This window comes from Macaca mulatta, chromosome 3 (genome assembly GCF_049350105.2).
Source record: "Macaca mulatta isolate MMU2019108-1 chromosome 3, T2T-MMU8v2.0, whole genome shotgun sequence".
Classification (NCBI taxonomy): domain Eukaryota; kingdom Metazoa; phylum Chordata; class Mammalia; order Primates; family Cercopithecidae; genus Macaca; species Macaca mulatta.
Window position 1 is genome coordinate 89,985,072 of NC_133408.1, and position 20,087 is coordinate 90,005,158.

A 20,087-nucleotide genomic window follows, 5' to 3' on the forward strand; every position below is an offset into this window, starting at 1 on the left:
AAACACCCCCACCTATCCTTACTACCGAATTCTAAGTTCCTTAAGGGTCAGTCTCTGCCAGACTTTTGTAGCTTTCCTTTTCTACACCCCAGCTTATTTCCATGGGAACTCCAACAGGTCCTGGCTCTCCTCTCTCAGCTTTCCATTCAGATCATGGCCACTCATCTGTAACTTTGATCCCCTTTCTGAAGAGAACTGGCATCTGACGTCTCCAGTCAGCCATCTTGGGAGGAAAAAAAAATCCTTGGAGCATTTTTTTTTAAAATGAAATTTATCATTGGGATGTATAAATGAAGATTCATGAGAAAGCTGAAAACACTTAAAAATCACTCAAAAAATCAGATTCATTATTACCAGTTTTTTTTGTTTGTTTGTTTTCATTTTAATGATTTTACTCTTAAACAAAAAAACCCAGCATATAGAAAAAGAAAGTCAACATTTCAAAAGTATATTTTAGAAATGTTAGCTAAACCCAAGAGAATTTTCTATAAAACAAAGTATAAATGGATCCCTGAAGCATAATACCTGAGCCAGGCAAGGGAAAATATCTGAGAGTGTCATCCATCTCCACCCTCAATCAGAGACAACTTGCATCTACCCCGCCATGAGTATGGGATTCCTTTCTGAAGCATCCAGGCCATTTGGGGCCTGCTGCTACTCTCACACAAGTATATCCTTTGACACATATATTTGGGGGATTTATGTAACAGATGATTCTGTGTAAAGACTTGATAAATCCCTCTCCAGCTCCTGTTCTGAAAAGGATATCTAAGAGTCCCCAGATAATGAGTAAAATGGAACAAAGAAAATGTTTCCACATCTACTGTAAACATCAAGCCTATAGAGATTTCCCCTGATTTGAGAAAACTAAGCAAATAAATACGTTTTAAGATTAGCAAACACCTAAAGAGCAATACAAAAGAAAAAATAATGATTGCATGCCAGAGTTAAAAGTTTCTTTAGAGAATATGCAACAATAACAAAAATTACCTGACATACAAAGACAAAATTTGAAAATTGCCTTCCTTTTTGTTGTCAGTAGTACTCAAGATGACCTCGATAGGTGAAACAAAAGATGAAGGGTGAGATGATAAGGCAACCATATTGAGAAGAAAAGAAAGTCACTTTGAAAGGCAGATGAAAACGGAACTCAATAACATGGGTAAAGATTTTAAGGGGAGGAAATGTAATATTAGAATTAAAATTTGCATGAGATGTGGTAAAGATGAGAAGCAACACTATAGAGAATTGATTTAGTGATATGAGGACAAGCTGGAGGAGTTCTCCCAACACATAAAGAGAAGCACAAGTAAAGGTGATGGATTTAGGGCCAAGGAGTGAAGATACAGCTCATGGGTAGAAGTTCATCCTGAAGAAGAGACTATAAGAATGTTACAGAAGCAGAAGTGGCCAGTATAATAGAAGAAAACATGCTCGAGCAGAAATTTTCCTAGTTGATGGAATTAATGCATGTGGATCATAAGAAATCACCCAAAAAAACAAACTTAATGGAGAGAGACTACATTGAAATGTATGATTTTAAATATTTAAGTTCAGAGTTTAAAGAAAAAAGTCCTGCAAGCATCTAGATCAGAAATAAGAAAGCACTACAAGTGAACAACAATTAGGTTGTTCTCTGACTTATCCATATCAATACTAAAGGTCAGAAGCTATTAGAATAACATACAGATTTTGAGCACAAAGAAACACAACATAGTAATTCTACCCCAAGTCAATAGTTGGCCATGTAGGAAAGCAGCAGAAAGACATTACCAATTACATAAGGTGCTAGAGACTTTCCATAGAATTCCTAAAAAGCATTTTGTGAAGATACATTGCAGTTGACCAAAAGATGGCTCAAATCAAGGCAGATAGGTGGGAAGACATGTGATAAAGCAAATGTGGTGACATGTCTGTTGAAGATCCTAGGTGGTGGGCACTTAGAAGTTCATTGTATTCTATGTTTTTGAAATTTTTTTTAAAAAATTTGTTATTATGTTGAGCAGAAACCCCAAAAACATGTTTAATGAAAATATCATAAATAAATAAAGAGAGCAGTATTTAGTATTTAAATTATTGAAATATGTAACCTAAATAATTGTTGGGTTACAAACCAAAGATCTTTCTCACAGTGTTAGAGTAACATTTAAAAATGAAACCAACTAGTGTTTAATTCTAATAGAACTGTTAAATAACTTGTTAAATAGAATAAGCAATAAATTATTACATATCCATTACTATAACTTTTCTAAGAAACATGACTCATGTTTTGCAAAATAAACCTTGTATGATTAGAAAATGAATACAACTAAATATATCAAAATGTTGCCATAAATTATCTTTTATTATTTTAAAATTTGTTAGAAAAAATATTTTAATTGCTTTATTAGAAAAATGCCTATGATCACTTACAATAACCTGCTTGATAAATAAGTATGGAATTTCATGGGCAGAAGGAGAATCAAAGTATCTTCTTCAATTGTCTCATCCAGACCAATTGCGTGATTGACAAACTACTTTCAGGCATTGTTCAGAGCTAATATTACCAAGAAAACAAGCAAATAAATAAACGAGTGAATGAATGTACGAATGCATGACATAAACCTCAGAGACGACAAGTTCTCTTGAGCCTATCACTACTCTGACATGTTTGGGAGTCTTGGTCCTTGTTGGCCTGCTTTTACGGCACCATCTCATAGCAGGACTGGCTAGTTTCTGTCACCTGGTTGTGTTTGGCTATTTTACATGATTGATAACCTAGGCTATTGTTGTATTTTGTTCATGTCATTACATTTCCAGACAATTTTGCTAAAGCAACTTTAAACTGGTGTTTAGAGGACCCTGGCATGAATACCATAATTATATGGCTTTCCACCAAGGAGATGATTGAGGCAGAATATTAGAAAGCAATGAGGGGCCGGGCGCGGTGGCTCATGCCTGTAATCCCAGCACTTTGGGAGGCTAAGGCAGGTGGATCGCCTGAGGCCAGGAGTTCGAGACCAGCCTGGCCAACATGGTGAAACCCTGTCTCCACTCAAAATACAAAAAAATTAGCCGGATGTGGTGGCAGGTGCCTGTAATCCCAGCAACTCGGGAGACTGAGGCAGGAGAATCTCTTGAATCCAGGAGACAGAGGTTGCAGTGAGCCAAGATCGTGCCATTGCACTCCAGCCTGGGCAACAAGAGTGAGATTTCATTTCAAAAAAGAAAAAGAGAAAGCAATGAGGTATGTATGGTGCAGAGACCCACCACCTACTCTCTCCAGAAGGTTCTGTGCTGGTCGCTGTGATTTCTGTGTGATATATAGGAGGGTTAGCAATACTCCTAGTTTCTGCACCTCATAGACCTCATAGATAAAGTAAATATGTGCCCAAGGTCAAGGAGAACCTTTTTAGTCTCTCTTTGCAATAGCTGTTTCCCCCATAAATATATTTGACCAATAAATAGTATAGTTTGGGCAGAAGATAGGATAATTGTGTTTTTCTGAACATTTAGAGTGAAGAGAAGCATTTGATAGCACTGGGTATGAAAGGCTTGAAATACTTTCAGCAGGTTCAGTCCTCTGGTCTTCCTGGGTAACATTTTTTAAAAAGCAAATAGCAGTCATTTATCATTGTGGTTTTTCCTAGCAGATATAACATGTACTGTAGCAAGCAAAGCATAGAAAATGGTTTTTTTCTTTTATAGCTCTACAAATAGCTAACAAATTGAAATGCATAACAACAACAATAATAATAAGAGGTATAACTTTCGTCAATGAAAACCTTTTCACTCTTTTCTTGATTTTGTCTACAGCTAACACCTAATCTGAACAAATGGGTTCCTGTTTTCCATTGTATTTTTATGTTGTTCTATTCTTGCGGTCAGTAAATAGGGCATTGGAAATATTTTGGTAAGAGCAAAAAATCTGGACCAGATTCCAGACATGAAGGGAGGATTGAGGCACCCCTGATCATCAGACCGGTGTCAGAAACAGAAAGCTGTAAGGATACGCAGATAGTGGATGATCCTTCTCTGTTTAAGTAACGATTTTAAGCTCTGTAAAATCAACGTGTTAAGTAAACAGCAGCTGGAGAAGTGGCAATTCATTACTAATGGACTCAGAGATAGGGTGTAGAAGTGTTAATTGTTTGTTTTCCAAGCAGATCATTCAAATTGTTTGGCTTCCCTTTATAGTCTAAAGTGCCAATTCCTTAGCACCTTACTTTTGCCAGAATTTTTAATTTCAGTATTTTCCTGATATTTATTTATTATTCTTAAAATCAGTTTTCTGCATGCTGCAGTTCTTTTTTATATGACAGAAATGAGGTAAATTGCTGAGGTGCTGAGGCTGAGGTATTTGCTCCTGCAAGGTCAGGAACGTCAGAGCAGTCAGGTAGAGCCTTTAGCCGCCACCTGCTGGTAGTTGGTGTTACAGCAGCTAATACCTGTTTTTTTTTTTTTAATTATTTTATTTTATGTTTACTTTTAATTTTTGTGGGTACATAGGGGGTGTATATATTTATGAGGTACATGAGATATTTTGATACAGATATACAACGTGTAGTAATTACATCAGGGTAGATATCTATCACCTCCTCAAGCATTTATCCTTTTTTTTGCATTATAATCCAATAATATTCTTTTAGTTATTTTAAAATGTACAATAAGTTATTGTTGACTGTAGTCACCCTGTTTGTGTTATGAAATACTAGGTCTTATTTATTCTTTCTAACTTTTTTGTGCCCATTAACCATCTCCCCTACTTCCTCACTACCCTTCCTAGCCTCTGGTTAGCATCCTTCTACTCTCTCTCCATGAATTCAATTGTTTTAATTTTTAGCACCTACAAACAAGTAAGAACATTCAAAGTTTGTCTTTCTGTACCTGAATTTTTTCCCTTAACACAATGACCTCCAGTTCAATCCATGTTGTTGCAAACGACAAGATCTCATTCTTTTCTATGGCTGAATAGTACTCCATTGTGTATAGGTACCACATTTTCTTTATCCATTCATCTGTTGATGGACCCTTAGGTTGCTTCCAAATCTTGGCTATTGTGAATAGTGCTGCAACAAACATGGGAGTGCAGATACCTCCTTGATATATTGATTTCCTTTTTGGGGGGTATATACCTAGCAGTGGGATTGCTGGATCATATGGTATCTCTACTTTTAGTTTTTGTCCTTTGTTTTGTTTTGTTTTGTTTTTGAGGAACTTCCAAACTGTTCACCATAATATTTGCACTAATTTCCATTTCCACCAGCAGTATATGAGTTTTCTTTTTTCTATACTTCCTCGTCAGCATTTGTTATTGCCTGTGTTTTGGATAAAAGCCATTTTAACTGGGGTGAGTGACATCTCATTGTAGTTTTGATTTGCATTTCTCTGATGATCAATGAGATTGAGCACCTTTTCACATACTTGTTTGCTGTTGATGTCTTCTTTTGTGAAATGTCTATTCAGATCTTTTGCCCATTTTTTGATTGTATTATTAGATTTTTTTTCCCCATAGAGTTGTTTGAGCTCCTTATGTATTCTGGTTATTAATCCCTTGTCAGATGGGTAGTTTGCAAATATTTTCTCCCATTATGCAGGTCATTTTTGTTGATTGTTCCCTTGGCGGTGCAGAAGCTTTTTAATGTGACGTAATCCTATTTGTCCATTTTTTCTTTGCATGCCTGTGCTTTTGGAGTATTATTCAAGATATCTTTGCCCAGTCCAGTGTCCTAGAGAGTTTTCTCAATGTTTCCTTTTGGTAGTTTCATGGTTTGAAGCCTTAGATTTAAGCCTTTAATCCATTTTTATTTAATTTTTGTATATGGCAAAAGATAGGAGTCTAGTTTCATTGCCTGCTTAAATTATCTAGCAAAGGAAAGGTGATAACATGCATATTTAGTGATGGTAAAATCTTATACAACCAAATTGATAGATCTCTAGAGGTAAGTTACAGGTTAATAATAAACATGTTTGTATGGAACAAGTTTAAAAAATTACCTGTGGCAACACCATCTATAGGTCACAGAAGTATATTCTGTCCCAGAGATGTAGGATCAATTCAACTGAGACTAAAAGCCAATTACTAATAATGTGTAGTTGCAACAGATGTGTATAAAAGGATTTATGCATAACCACTGGGAGAGTAGCCCATGAAATAACATCCTGTCTGCGTTCTCATCTGTAGCAGTGCCTCTGCTGCATGTGTGTGTAGTGGTGGTGTCTGCTGCTCTGTTTGTCCATACCGTCTGCATGTAGATAGAGTCCATCTGCTTCCAAGCTGTTGAAACTAGTGGGATAGTCATAGGTGTGATTTTCCAGGCAGATGGAGAGAATAAGCTTATAATCATGACACAACTTATTTTCTACATTTGAGCTCATAAGTTTATTGCATGCACATTTTCTTTCAGGATAGTTTTTAATATGGAAGAAACTTTGTTAGGTCCTTAGTATCCTAGAGAAACCCTGTTAATGTCTCCAACAATAAAGCTATGAGCAATTGCTCATTGTTCTTCTTGGGATTAAGATACCCTACTAATTTATGTTCTGATTACTATTCTCTTGACAACAGTAACAATAGCATCCATAAAAAGGTCGATGCTTATTTAAAACAGAGATGAAATTCTATTTGATTTCAAAATAAACTTTTTATTATAGGAATTTTCAGCCATTTGCCAAAATATAAACCCTCATGTACTTTTTACCCCACTTAAATAACCATCAGCATTTATAATTCACTTTAAATAAGTGTCTGTTACAATTCATGAGAAAGCATTACTTTTGTGAACCCATAATGTATTAGTCCATTTTCATGCTGCTGATAAAGCCATACCTGAGACTGAGCAATTTGCAAAAGAGGTTTATTGAACTTACAGTTCCACATAGCTGGGGAGGCCTCACAATCATGGCAAGGAGGAGCAAGTCACATCTTACATGGATGGCAGCAGGCAATAACAGAGCTTGTGCAGGGAAACTCTCATTTTTAAAACCATCAAAACTGGCGAGACCCATTCACTGTCACGAGAAGAGCATGGGAAAGACCCACCCCCATGATTCAATCATCTCCCACTGAGTCCCTCCTACAACACACGGGAATTATGGGAGCTACAAGATGAGATTTGGGTGGGGACACAGAGCCAAACCATGTCACATATACTTTCATGACAGGGCAGGAAGAAGGAAGTAAGTCATGGCTAGGGATTGTATTTTAAATCATTGTACACCCTGTGTGGAGAGCCACATCCTCATAATACGAGATTCTCATAAGAGAGGGAAATAAATTTCTAAAAATATGAGGAATACTTGGACATATAATGAGTAGTATAGCTGTTAACATTTCTTTTTCATTCCCAAATAAAATATTATCTTGTAGAAAAATGTACTGTATATATTCTGTAACAGGCATTTTTATTTAAACTATTACCTATAGCTTTGAGCCAGCAGAAACGTTTTTAAAACTGCTTTGTTATAAGTGTAGGTGTATGGTTCATGTTCTTCATCTCCAATTTCTGATGCCCACTCGGAGGTACTCTTCATTATCCTTTTCTGTTTTCTGAGTTTGAAAGTTAATATTTGCAACATTAGGGCCTTCCTAACTTAAGATGTTGAACTGGGTAGAATGTATTCAACATGGAAAAAGTAGTTAATCCTAATCACATCAGATAGTAAGAGCCACTTTTGAAATATGTGTCCTGGATATATTATATAAGATCAACCTGAGATTCTTCTTCCGTAGTCGTTCTCATGTGAACCTCTCAAATCAAGTCTGTCAAGCTGATGTTGTCAGAATCCTGTTTAAAGAGTTGGACTCCAACCCATTTGTTCAAAACTGAAACTTCTGATTGCACTTCCTTTATTTCATTATCTCAAATTTTAAATACTACTTAAAACTCTTCTTCTGACTGTGTTTCTACCTTAGAAAGAAAATTCTGACTTTTTTCTATTTCACTTCTCCTTACTGGACCTAAACTGTGATTTTGGTATTTTGCCTGTAATGGGCTCTGCAGCTATTTGGAGCATTACCATGCATATTTGATTACAAAAATTATTTCCCCTTCATTCCTGAGGGTTCATTGAGAAAGCTTCCTTATTTTTTTTTTTTCCTATGAAAGTGATTTGGCTTTTGGAACCTTCCTCACAAAGATTTGAAAGTTTATACTAAAATGCAATTTTTCGAAATGTGGACTTTGTGCGATGAGGATGCTTTTCTGATATGGCTTTTCTTTCTGACCCAGGTCACTTCCATCCTCTGACCCAGATGTTCTATGTAAATCAAAAAGTGAGCAAGGCAGGTCTCAGTCATGGAAAGGCTTATTTAGCCAAGGTTAAGGATGCACCTGGAAAAAGAGACATGAGTCAAAGGAGGATCTGTAACCGGTGCTTTTTCTGAAGAGAGTTTTGAGAACTTCAGTATTTAAAGGGGAAATAGCAAGCAAGAAGGGAATAAATTTTTAAAAGGAAGGTGGGTAGGCAATGAGGCAAGTGTCACATTCTTGTGAGGCTCTAATTAGTGCTCAGTGAATCTACATTTCACATATAAAAAGGGGGAGTGGGCACACAGTCACTCATGCCTTCATCTCACGCTCTGTAGTTCTGCATGTTACATAAGATGAAGGAAGCATGTGAAATTACAGCTCTGTGTTTGGGAATGAAAGGAAGGTTGTTTTTGTGTGACTCTGTTCCCAAGCTTAGCTTTCCTTTGGCATGGTGAGTTTAAGGTCTCGAGATTCAATTATATTTCTTTTATTCCCTTAAGGCCTCATTTGTTGCTTCCAGCCAATAAAAATGGAAATAGCTTGTGGAGAGGACCACCTACACCTTAAAAGCCGTGTTTTTGGAATAGTATATGTCACTTCCATTCCAATCCCATTTGCCACACCTGACAGCAAGGAAAGCTAAGGAGTGTAGAATTGTTGGGAGCTCAGGAGAAGAGAAGTCAGAGTGTTGATGAATACATGGCAGACTCTGCTGTACCTAAATCCTGGGAGTGCAAAGAATGTTCCAAATCTGAATAGCCTCCGCAGAGGAGAGATTAGAAATAGGCTTGAGTTTGACTCCTGGCGGAGGCCCATGGAGATGCAGACGTGACCTGTTGGATTCTGCCCTGCAGATCATACCTGGAGCTGATGCTGATGCAGCTGTTGGAACCTTGGTGTCAGCAGCTGAGGGGGCCCCAGGAGAGGAAGCAGAGGCAGAGAAGGCCACTCTCCCTGCCGGGGAAGGAGTAAGTTTAGAGGAGGCCAAAATTGGAACTGAAACCGAGGGTGCAGAGAGTGCCCAAGCTGAAGCAGAGGAGCTGGCAGCAACAGTGCCTCAGGTGAGTGTCCCATGTCGCAGCCAGGGTAGCTCCTGGGAGGTGGCGTGGGCTGGGTGCTCTGTTGGTTGGTCCATGGTGATAACTCTTTGGATGTAAAATAGGTTTGTAGCAATTTTGTGACTCCACCAAATAACATTATTATCAGATTCTCAGAAAGAGTAATCCCAGCTGCTCAGTATCAGCATCGCAATGTTGCGTGGCTGACTGGGCCTAAGCATGGAAAGGGGAAGGGGGAGCTCTGGGGTGACGTGGAGAAAGGAATGAAGCAGGACAGTGAAAAAGATGAGAATGGAGCTGGGAGAAAGAGAATGTGATGAAGTGAGCACTTAGCCCAGGGAGAACTCAATAGTATTTAGATCTTATTATTCTTATTACTGTTTGGTGGTTATTATCATCATCAGAGTGTCCCAAATTCACCATCAGGCCCCTTTCACCAAGAGCCCACCACTGTGTGGTACTTTGAGAAGGGAAACAAAGGGACCTGGGCCATTAGGTCTGTGCATGAGGCTGGAGCGGGCCCTGCTCGGCACTGCCTCAGAGCAGCATTGAGAGGCCACAAAGCCACATACTCTACCGCTGCAGGGGCCTCCAACCCCAGGGCCTGCCTCCACTGTCTGGTTCTTCTGTATTCTAGAAGGCAATGTTAAGAGGGGCCTTAATGGTATGTATTGTTTTCTCCTGATGATTTTACTCCCAATAAATTTTCAAAAATTTCTCCAGGGTTGCTTAAAACTTGAAACTGAATTATCCCTTTCATTATCCCTTTTTGGGCTGGGGGCTGAGGCAGATAGCAGTGTTGTGGGAGAAGGAACTTAAAAGAATATTCCTTTTTCCCCTTAGATTTTCTCATCACAGTTCCCAGAGTGTTTTTGCGTATATTGTTGTACTCATGGAAAGACGGTATTATCTCTCTAAGTTGACGAATGTTACTGCTCTAGTCCGCTGATAGCAGAGGGAATATAGAAAGACTCCTGTTTTGCTGATGAAACTCCCCTCCATGCTCATCTTTGTTAAACAAATGAAAGCGTGGTCCTAATCCTTTCGTTCAGACACTAGAGTACCTGGAGTGGATTGTGGGAGGTGTGGTCCCTGCAGCGGCCACAGCAGTGGGGGGCTGGAATCACAAGCGAAGGACTGGTGGATAATCTCCAAACCCCGGCTGGATCTTCACCAGCAAGCATGGTTCAGGCACTGGGGGCCTCCTGGGACTGGGGGAGGGGAGGAAGGGGCTCATAGGAGGTGAACTGCCAGCGGCAAGAGTTAGGGCTCCATGGGACAAGAACCAGGCCGGCCTGTGGGGCCGGGTGCGGCAGCTCACGCCTGTAATCCCAGCACTTTGGGAGGCCGAAGCGGGCGGATCCCGAGGTCAGGAGATCGAGACCATCCTGGTTCACATGGTGAAACCCCGCCTCTACTAAAAATACAAAAAATTAGCTGGGCGTGGTGGCGGGCACCTGTAGTCCCAGCTACTCGGGAGGCTGAGGCAGGAGAATGGCGTGAACCCAGGAGGGAGACTTTGCAGTGAGCCGAGATTGCACCACTGCACTCCAGCCTGGACGACAGAGCGAGACTCCGTCTCAAAAAAAAAAAAAAAAAAAAAAAAAGAACCAGGCCGGCCTGCACTGACTCCTGCAATCCCTCTCAGGATGGTTTCCCTCACCCTTCAAGACTCAGTCTCCCATCCCCTATGCCTCCTCCCAATTTCCACGGAAACCTCATGCTTACCAAACTGCCTGGCTATTCAAGGATCCAGAAGTTAATTCCACTAAGGGTTTAGGCCTCAGGAGGAACAGAAGGAGGCTGTGTGGCACAGCAGAAGACCCGGAGCCTGACTCTGGCTGATGGGGAATTATGGAAGTGGCAGCCCCAGCTTTGGGCTGGGGGCTGAGGCAGGTTGTGCAGGACAAGGAGGTTCTGTTTTCCAGGCCCTGCTGGGCACTGCCACGGGTTTTCTTCCCCCAGGAGAAGGTCATCCCTTCAGTGGTCATAGAGCCTGCCTCCAATCATGAAGAGGAGGGAGAACACGAAATAACTATAGGTGCAGAGCCCGAGGAGACCACCGAGGACACGGCTCCTCTGGGCCCCACCAGTGAGACGCCAGAGCTGGCTACGGAGCCGAAGCCCCTGCAGGACCCTCAGCCAATGCCTTCTGCACCAGCCTTGGGGACTGCTGACCAGCTAGCATCTGTAAGGGAGGCCTCTCAGGAATTGCCTCCTGGCTTTCTCTACAAGGTATTCTTATTTTTTAACTCTCATTTGTCCTTTTTTTGCTTTGAGTCCCTTTTGCTTAAGCCTTTGGTTTTCCAGTGTTTACTTTTACTTTTTGCAATTATTATTTCTCTGAACTGCTTTCCCTTCACCACAACATCACTTGGACAAGCCAGGTCGACAGTAATAGATTTTCATATTTTAACAAAGAATAACTAAAGGGAAGCTCACCACAGGGCAAACAGTATGCCCCTGGGTAATGAATGAGAGAGTCTCTTCCAGCCCTCCCTCCTCTCTACTCCCCCCGGGTGCCTGTGAATCTGTGGAGCCTGGCTCAGACCAGGCCTTCGAATCACCAAGAGCTCCTGACTGGGCTATACCCGCTGGGGGTCAGGCAGCAATCCTTCAGTCAACTCTGGCACTTTGTAGGGTGCATGACACAGAGTAGGAAGCCCATAAATATTTTGTAAATTAGTGGATACATATATGAATAAACTTGCACCAAAAGGCAGAAAAAAAAGGTGGCTAAGTTAATGGGAGGAAGGTTTTGCTCAGACAGGCTGCTTAGAGCCTTCATAAACCAAAGCGTTCTTACCGAAAAACTTAGTAAATACCTGAAAACACTGGCCTAACCCAAGTGTTTCCTGTCTCAGATGTTTCCTAATAGAATCTGAAAAGGAATTTTAAGTTTTTAAATTTGATTTTACATTTCAAAATTCAGCTCTTTTTCTTCTAAAGCGTAAAATGTCATATCATTCTCTCTCTGTCTCTCTCTCTCTCTGTGTGTGTGTGTGTGTGTGTGTGTGTGTGTGTGTGTGTGTGTCTTTATCTCTCTCCACTAGAAAGTAACTACTACCTTGCTACCTCTTGTGGGGACAGGGTCAGCTATAATGGATTTATGAATGATTAATTTAGAGAAAAAATTAAACCTGTAGATGGGGGGTTGTTTCTTGCCAGGTTCTGTTTTAATTGGAGCACAAGGAGTCTAAGAAGCCTTGTGCCAAGCATGGCCAGAGCTTGCTTGGCCCATTCTGGCCTCCTCACTAACTGTAGAGTAAGCTAAGGCACCCCTATAGATCCTCTCTCTGGGTATCAGTTCTCCCATCAGAGAAATTAATTTAGGGATAACATAATCCATTTCCAACTCTGACAATTTATGATTCTATGAATATGCCCAATGGCAAAATATACACTTTAAAAGCCGATGTTTACTCTCAGGGGTGGAGTTGAGGGAAAGGTGGAAAAATAAAATCAGCCATGATGGTAGAGTGACTCAGACTGGGTGACGGATGCATGGAGGTTCATTACGTTATTTCTTCTGCTTTAAAATATTTTCCTATAATAACATTTTAAGGAAATCTTTTTCAAAATGGGAAAGGAAAAGAAACTGGTTGCCATTGTATATAAGGTAGGATAGGGAAGAAAGGAAATATATTTACACGGAAATTGATCACAGAGTTTTATTTCGTAGTAATTACTGTATAACCTACAAGTGGTGGTTTTCCTGATTATCATTTGACAGAAGCTGGGGTTAGAGGAGCTTTAGACATTTTTGGTTCCAGTTAAACAACAAACAGTAATAAAGCATCAGTGATAATAAAATGCAAATCTCTAACAAAAATAAGATGAAATAAAATTTGATTAATATAGTACTTTTCCCTGTTGTAGAGGGCATTGCATTACTATTAATAAATATACATATGAATGGCCTCATATCAGAGAATAGGACTTCTCTTCTGGCTTTAGAGGCCTTCTTCTTCCTTGGCATATGGCAAATATCTTCATCTTTTCATCCAGCTTGGAGAGTGCTTGTAAGAGTGTCTGCTTATAATCTGGCTGGGAAATTGATTTTTATATATTCTTCTTATCTTCTGCAGGTGGAAACACTGCATGATTTTGAGGCAGCAAATTCTGATGAACTTACCTTACAAAGGGGTGACGTGGTGCTGGTGGTCCCCTCAGATTCAGAAGCTGATCAGGTAAAAGATAAAGATTGGAAGATGCTTTGTGCTACATTGATTTTTTCTGAGGACACAATCACTTCCTAAAGATGTTTCTATTTTCTGAGATGCTACAAGCCATCTAAAAAGGGGTTAAGGGCTTGTGACAGCCTAGATCATTAACCAGGTTTCTAGGACACCCTTTTGGGATGCTGTTGCATTTTTTTTTAATGTAATACAAACAGTTGACCATTTCTTAATCATGTAACCACTTTCTAGGAATGTTGTCTCTGTAACACCTGTCTTCAGGAAATGCAGACACTATGAATGTGAACTAAAAGACCCCTTCAAAAGTGGTTGCCTCTGGGTGTGTGGATATTGATTAGGAAAGAACCTGGGGAACACTCTGGAGTGATGGAAATGCTTTGTATCTTGAGAGGGATATCTGCATGTATTTGTCCAAACTCATTGAGCTATATACCTAACCATCTCTGCATTATACAGTATTCAAGTTATACCTCAATTTAAAGAGATTCTTTAAAAATATCACTTCCTAAAAGAGTCATCTGATGTAAGGTACTGAGAACTCCATCTTGTTCTCGTTCATAAAATGTGTGAACCCTTGAAATGGTATGCAACACAAGTAAATGTATCTGCAAACATATTTTTCTGGAGAGAAAAGCTCTAACTTCCATACTATTCTCAAAGAGATTCATGAGCTCTCCCCTTAAAAAAATAAAGTCAAGCATCACTGCCTTTGAGGTTAAGACTTAACATGTTCAACATTTTGTTCTTTCTTTTGACAATACACTTACCAAGATACATCAGGTGTTGGGTCAAACAGTCTCTACCACAATAAAATTAGGTTTGAAATTTATGTAACAATAATCTGCTGAGCAGGATGGCTCATGCCTGTAATCCCAGGACTTTGGAAGGCCAAGGCAGGAGGATCACTTGAGGCCAGGAGTTCCAGACCAGTCTGGTCAACATAGCAAGACCTCATCTCTACAAAATTTTTTTTTTTAATTAGCTGGGTGCAGCAGTGTACACCTGTAGTCCCAGCTACTCAAAAAGCTGACATTGGAGGATCGCTTCAGCCCAGGAATTCAAGGCTGCAGTGAGCCATGATCACGCCACTGCACTCCGGCCTGGGCAACAGAGCAAGACCCTGTCTCAAAAAAAACCTTAATAACAATAATGTATCTTTAAAAGCCCCCAAAGATTTAAAAAATTTTAAAATACACTTCTAAATAACCCCTGGGTCAAAGAAATCATAGTGTGAGTTAAAAATATTTCATAATGATCATTAAATAGAAATTAAGTAGAAAATGTATAGAAGGAAGGAAATAATAAAAATAAATTCACAAATGAATGCAATAAAGGACATAACAGATAACATTGATGAAGCCAAAAGTAGGTTGTTGAGAGGATTAACAAAATTGTTAAAACCTTAGAAAGACTCAAGAAAGAAAAGTCACAAAACATAAATTACCAATATCAAGAAAAAGTGTCAGCATCACACATCTCAAAGATATTAAAAGTCCCATTTATAATGGGATTTTTGTCTGTATTAACCAGAAGTTATTTTGTAAAGAAATAAAAGGAAAAAAAGGTAGTCTTTTATATTTACCATCATGTTTATCATTTCCACGTCTTCATTCTTTCCTATAAGTCCGAGTTTCCATCTGGTCTTAATTTCCTTTCTCCTTAAAGAACTTTCTTTAGCTATTCCTGCAGTGCTAATGTGCTGGCTGCAAATCTTCTTGGCTTCTGTTTATCTGAAAATGTCTTTATTCTTCTTAATTTTTAATGATACTTTCACTAAGAAAGAAATCTGAGTTGATTTTTTTTTTCTTTCAACTCTTTAAACATGTGTCATTGTTTTCTGGTCCCTATTGTTTATAATTAGAAATCAACTGTCATTTGTTTAATATTGCTTCTCTGTATGCAAAGTGACTTTCCCTGACTACTTTTAATAAATTTCTCTGTATCTTTCATTTTCATCAGTTTGAATATATTGTGTTTGGGTAGGGTTTTTTTGGTTTTTTTTATGGTCTTCATACTTGAAAATCACTGAGCTCCTTAAACTTGTAACCTAATGTTTTTCACCGTATTTGCTTTTTATCTTTAATTTTTTTTCCTGACTAATTCTCTTTGTTCTTTTTCTCTGGGTATCTAATTATACTTATGTTGGACTTCTTGAGGGCTAAGATGCTGTTCTTTTTCTTTCACTATTTCTCTCTGGTAGTCAGGTTGGATAATTTCTATTGATCTGTCTTCAAGTACTGTGACTGTTTCTTCTTCTACTTTGAGTTTGTAGTTAAGTTTATCCAGTGACTTTTTCATCTCAGATATTAGAGTCTTAGAATTCTTCATTTCCATATTGTTCTTTCATATGGTTTCCATTTCTTGGCTGAGATTTCCCACTTATATTCTTTCATTATCACTGTCTCTCAGTTTATATACTTGAACAAATTTATAATAGCTGCCTTAAATTTCTTACTGCTAATTCCAACAGCTGGGCCATCTCAGGGCATATTTCTATTGTTTGCTTTTTAATCTTTGGGTCATAGTTTCCTGTTTTTTTCCATGTCTAGTAATTTTTTAATTGATACTAGACATAGTAGGCAGACCATACATGGTAAAGAGTCTGACTCTGTTTTCTATATCTGAAAATTCCTTATTTTTGTTTTAGTAGACATATAAATTACTGAATAATTCCCTTGAATTGATGGGAGTTGGTTTTATACTTTGTTAGGGTGGGTCTGTACCCTTTATGCATGCACAGCTTGGGGGTCAGCCCAGGACTTCAAGGCAATTTATCCACATATATTAGGATACCCATCCCCCAGTGGCTCCTTTCTTTTCAAGATAATACCCCCTGAGTGTACAGCTTCTCTGACAGCCTTACACTCTATGATCTGAATGCCCCACATCACACTGAGTGAGGATAATCCTCCGGGGAAAAGCTGTATCAGTATAGATCTCACCCCGTGCAGTTCTCTACTTTCAAGGGTCAAATACCCTGTAATTTCTGCCTGCTTTTGGTCATTTCCAGCATCTTCAAATAGTTGTACCCATTATTTATACCCATCCCATTATGTATAAATGTATACTTTATATGTTATATAACCAAGAGTTGTTTTTATGTATAAATAGTTGCATATATGTATATATAGATATTTATAGATATATAGTTATTGCAGTGTTTTTAATTATTCTCTCCAGAAGGATTTGTCTAATACAAGCTATTCTGCCATTACCAAAACTGGAAATCTTTTTCTACCACATATTTTAAGCAGTTAATATTTAATTTTTTATATTTTCCTCAGCTAAAGATTGATGTTGGCTATTATTCTCTACAAGTTGTCTTTCAGAATATATGTGTTGGAATATATCTTGATTGTGGGTTTGTGTAGTCCTTTACTTGTTTTCTTTATTGAAACAATTTTTAAGTGCTTAACTCTACTTGGCTCCATTAGATTTTTCACTCACTGTAAATAAAGTCAAATATAGACACTTGTGGGGGAAAAATGACCTTTTATATGCTTTCTAGAGGTTCAGAAAATATTTAGCTATCATCTTTTATTTTAAGTATAGCTTTGTCCTTCCCATATATGACATCATAATTTTAAAGAGGGCACTTTTCCTCATCAGCTAGGATATTATCAGTTATTTTATTGAGTCATTTTTTTCTCCAGTGGTTTTTTTCCTGCCTTCAAAAATTGGGCTGTCTAAATACTGATATTTCTTGTCTATATGGCAGCATCAATTTATAGTCTCAGATTATATCAAAAGCGAATGAATTCAGCTTCTTCATTTAATTTTTGAGGTCTAATTTTATCTGATGTACTTGAACTATGTTGGGGGTTGGTTCAGACTAACCCTGGCCATCCCTCATCTGAAGTGGAATTTCCTTTCTGCACTGGTTAACATAATAAGGATAGTCATTTCCCACTCCTTGAACTTCCTATGGTCTCGTTTCCTGCTGTTTCTTTCAACACAGCTTTTCCAGCTAGACTCTGCTAGGAAGCCAAGGGCAGACCACAGCCTCTGTTTCTCAGTTTTAAGTATCGTCTCCCATTCTGCATGACCATACGTGGATGGGTTCTCTACCCTTTCTGGGGCAAAATGTTCCATTTTTGTGATGGCACTTCTATAGGACAGACAAATGTCTATGAGAAATAATTTATAAAGGATATAGGAGTGCTTCCAGCAAGAATACCATGACATCCAACTGATTTGTAGTTTATATAAACTTGAAAAATTAGGTATTATAAAAACCACAATAGTAATATCAGGCAATACACATCTAGCTTTTAGTATTTGATAAGCCCTACATAGGTAGTTTATTGGGGTTATAGGATATGAGCTGGGGGTCAGAGTTCTTTCTTATAACAAGTGGCTTGGGATGAAATATAAGACATTCCATGGTCTCATCAGTACTCCATTCTAACCCAAGGAACCTAAAACCTTTTTTACACTGTGACCCCAGAACAGGTCATGCTCTTGTGCATGAAATGCTTTCACGTGGTATTCCTGTCTTCGCACTGGTTGTAATTGTAATCCTTTTCTCCTCTTTAAGAACTCATATTATAATCCAGTTAATGTCAATTAACTATGCTTTGTACAGTCATAATGTTAATATTAATATTAATTGTCAATTAACTATACTTTGTACAGTCAATAAGTCATTGAAAACGTTTATTCCTTCTTTTTCTTTTTCCTTTTTCTTTTTTGTTTTTTAACTAACAACTTATTTGGGATAGGCCTTCCCATTGATCATGGCACAGCACTTTACCTGTAGTGTGATATCCTGGTGCAGAACCCCAACACTAATGTAACACATTATTTATTAATTGTGGCAGTGTGGATTTTCCAGTAGTTTGCTGGACCCTGAAAGTCCTGTCATTGTGTTTCAGGATGCAGGCTGGCTGGTGGGAGTGAAGGAATCAGACTGGCTTCAGTACAGAGACCTTGCCACCTACAAAGGCCTTTTTCCGGAGAACTTCACCCGACGCTTGGATTAGGGCAACAAGTATTGCAAGAAAGAGCTCAGTTACTGGGTTTTTAAACCTTCATGAAAACCTGAAGAGTTCACTTTTGCTATTATGCTCTTAATGATTTACAGACTGATGCCAGACGAACCTTGGGAAGATGTATCAATGGAGTATGTGTGCAAAAAAAACGTAAGAGAAAGAAAAGTAAATTAAGGAAAAAATCCTCACTCGTTCCCATGTTGTCAATAACAGGTTTGTTTGTGCTTTGTCCAAACAGTGGACTCTTGTACTTGATCCCCTCCCACCAATTCTAAAATAGCTTTCTCCAGATCAGACTTTTATTTCTCTGCATCAGGTGTATGGTATTGAGTGGCTGCCCTGCAGAAGATGTGATGAATTATCCTGTGGTACAAGATTATCTTATTCCCCTGACCAGGTGTGAGCACGTGCTCTCGCTCCCTTTCAGGTTTACTGTGTTTAAAACTAAACTGCTGCAAAAGTTCTCAATGTTATTTTCCAACACATCTATATGTATATATATATGGACACACAGTCACGCAAGCTAGTTCCCATGACTCCTGGATCTATGTGTATGCAGAAGGCTACATATACATAGTTGCTTTCTTTCCTTTCCATTGTAACTCTTTGCCTCTCAAGTGTCATTGATACATGCATTGCTCTTATGCTGACTGGCATTACAGTCGCAGTTTTGCCTCATGGCAAAACCAGCCATCCCATTGCCAAAACAGTCAACAGTATCTGTGTTTGTACTGTGCAGTTTTCAGGATGAGATGACAGATAGCATGACCACACTGAGGCCCCCTCAGAAAAAGCAGGGCCTGATTTATCTAGCTGTCCAGCCGCTGTGGCTGGAGGTAGGCTAGTTGGGATGGGCAGCTAAGTAGTCTTCTCTTCTGCCTTTATGAGATTGGGTAGAAAGATGGGGCATATTCATCCACCCCCAAAAGAACACTATAAAAACAGCTCCTCTATATTTCCACCTCTTTCTATTTATGCAACTCATCTTCACAGATTGTTCTAAAGTAAAATAGATGGTGTATGCTGTATCCACAAATCATCTGTAACAATTATGTTTTCAGTGCTGTGTCATTCCAAATAAACCTTTGGTAATCTCCAACGATTACCCTAATTCCTTTTGATGAGTCTTTTTTTTTTTTTTTTGAAATTTTGTTTTGTTCCAGTCGGATACTCTGCTTGAAACAGTTGATATTGGAGTTGTTATTTGTGCAGAAATATGCTTGTTCTTCCATTAGGATGCACTCCACGCCCCCACCTCACCTCCCCACTTCCTTCATTCCAGTCATTGCTGGTCACTCGGTGTTCCCTGACATCCAGCAATTACTGCAGCACCAATAACAGCTGCCAATGGAGAGCCCTTAAAGGTGCCGGCTGTGGACTCCCAGTACGTGAATCAATGATAATCTTACGACCTTCATAATCAGCAATTTCTTCTCACACCAGCTTCATTTTCTGGTCACTTTTCTTTCTGGCATGTTTATGTTCGTAGGTACATAAAAATTATATCAGATGGAATAGGAAAGTGAATTCACTTGGCCATTATTTCCAGAAGAGAATTCTTAACCCAGAAGCCTTTTAGTTAATTTGGACTCTTTTCTGCTAATGTAA

At 38.8% G+C, this 20,087-nt stretch overlaps 1 protein-coding gene across 2 annotated transcripts in view; it reads left to right on the top strand.

Moving 5' to 3' along the window:
* The window catches only part of AMPH (amphiphysin), a 246,900-nt gene extending 227,307 nt beyond the window's left edge, over positions 1 to 19,593 (top strand). For both annotated transcript variants that reach the window (XM_001100126.5, XM_001100038.5), the window contains 4 exons: positions 9,086 to 9,292; positions 11,255 to 11,524; positions 13,378 to 13,479; positions 18,363 to 19,593. In XM_001100126.5, coding sequence (XP_001100126.3) covers positions 9,086 to 9,292; positions 11,255 to 11,524; positions 13,378 to 13,479; positions 18,363 to 18,470 — 687 coding nt within the window. In that variant the 3' untranslated portion in view covers positions 18,471 to 19,593. The remainder of the gene's footprint in view (positions 1 to 9,085; positions 9,293 to 11,254; positions 11,525 to 13,377; positions 13,480 to 18,362) is intronic.
* Positions 19,594 to 20,087: the final 494 nt, after the last annotated feature.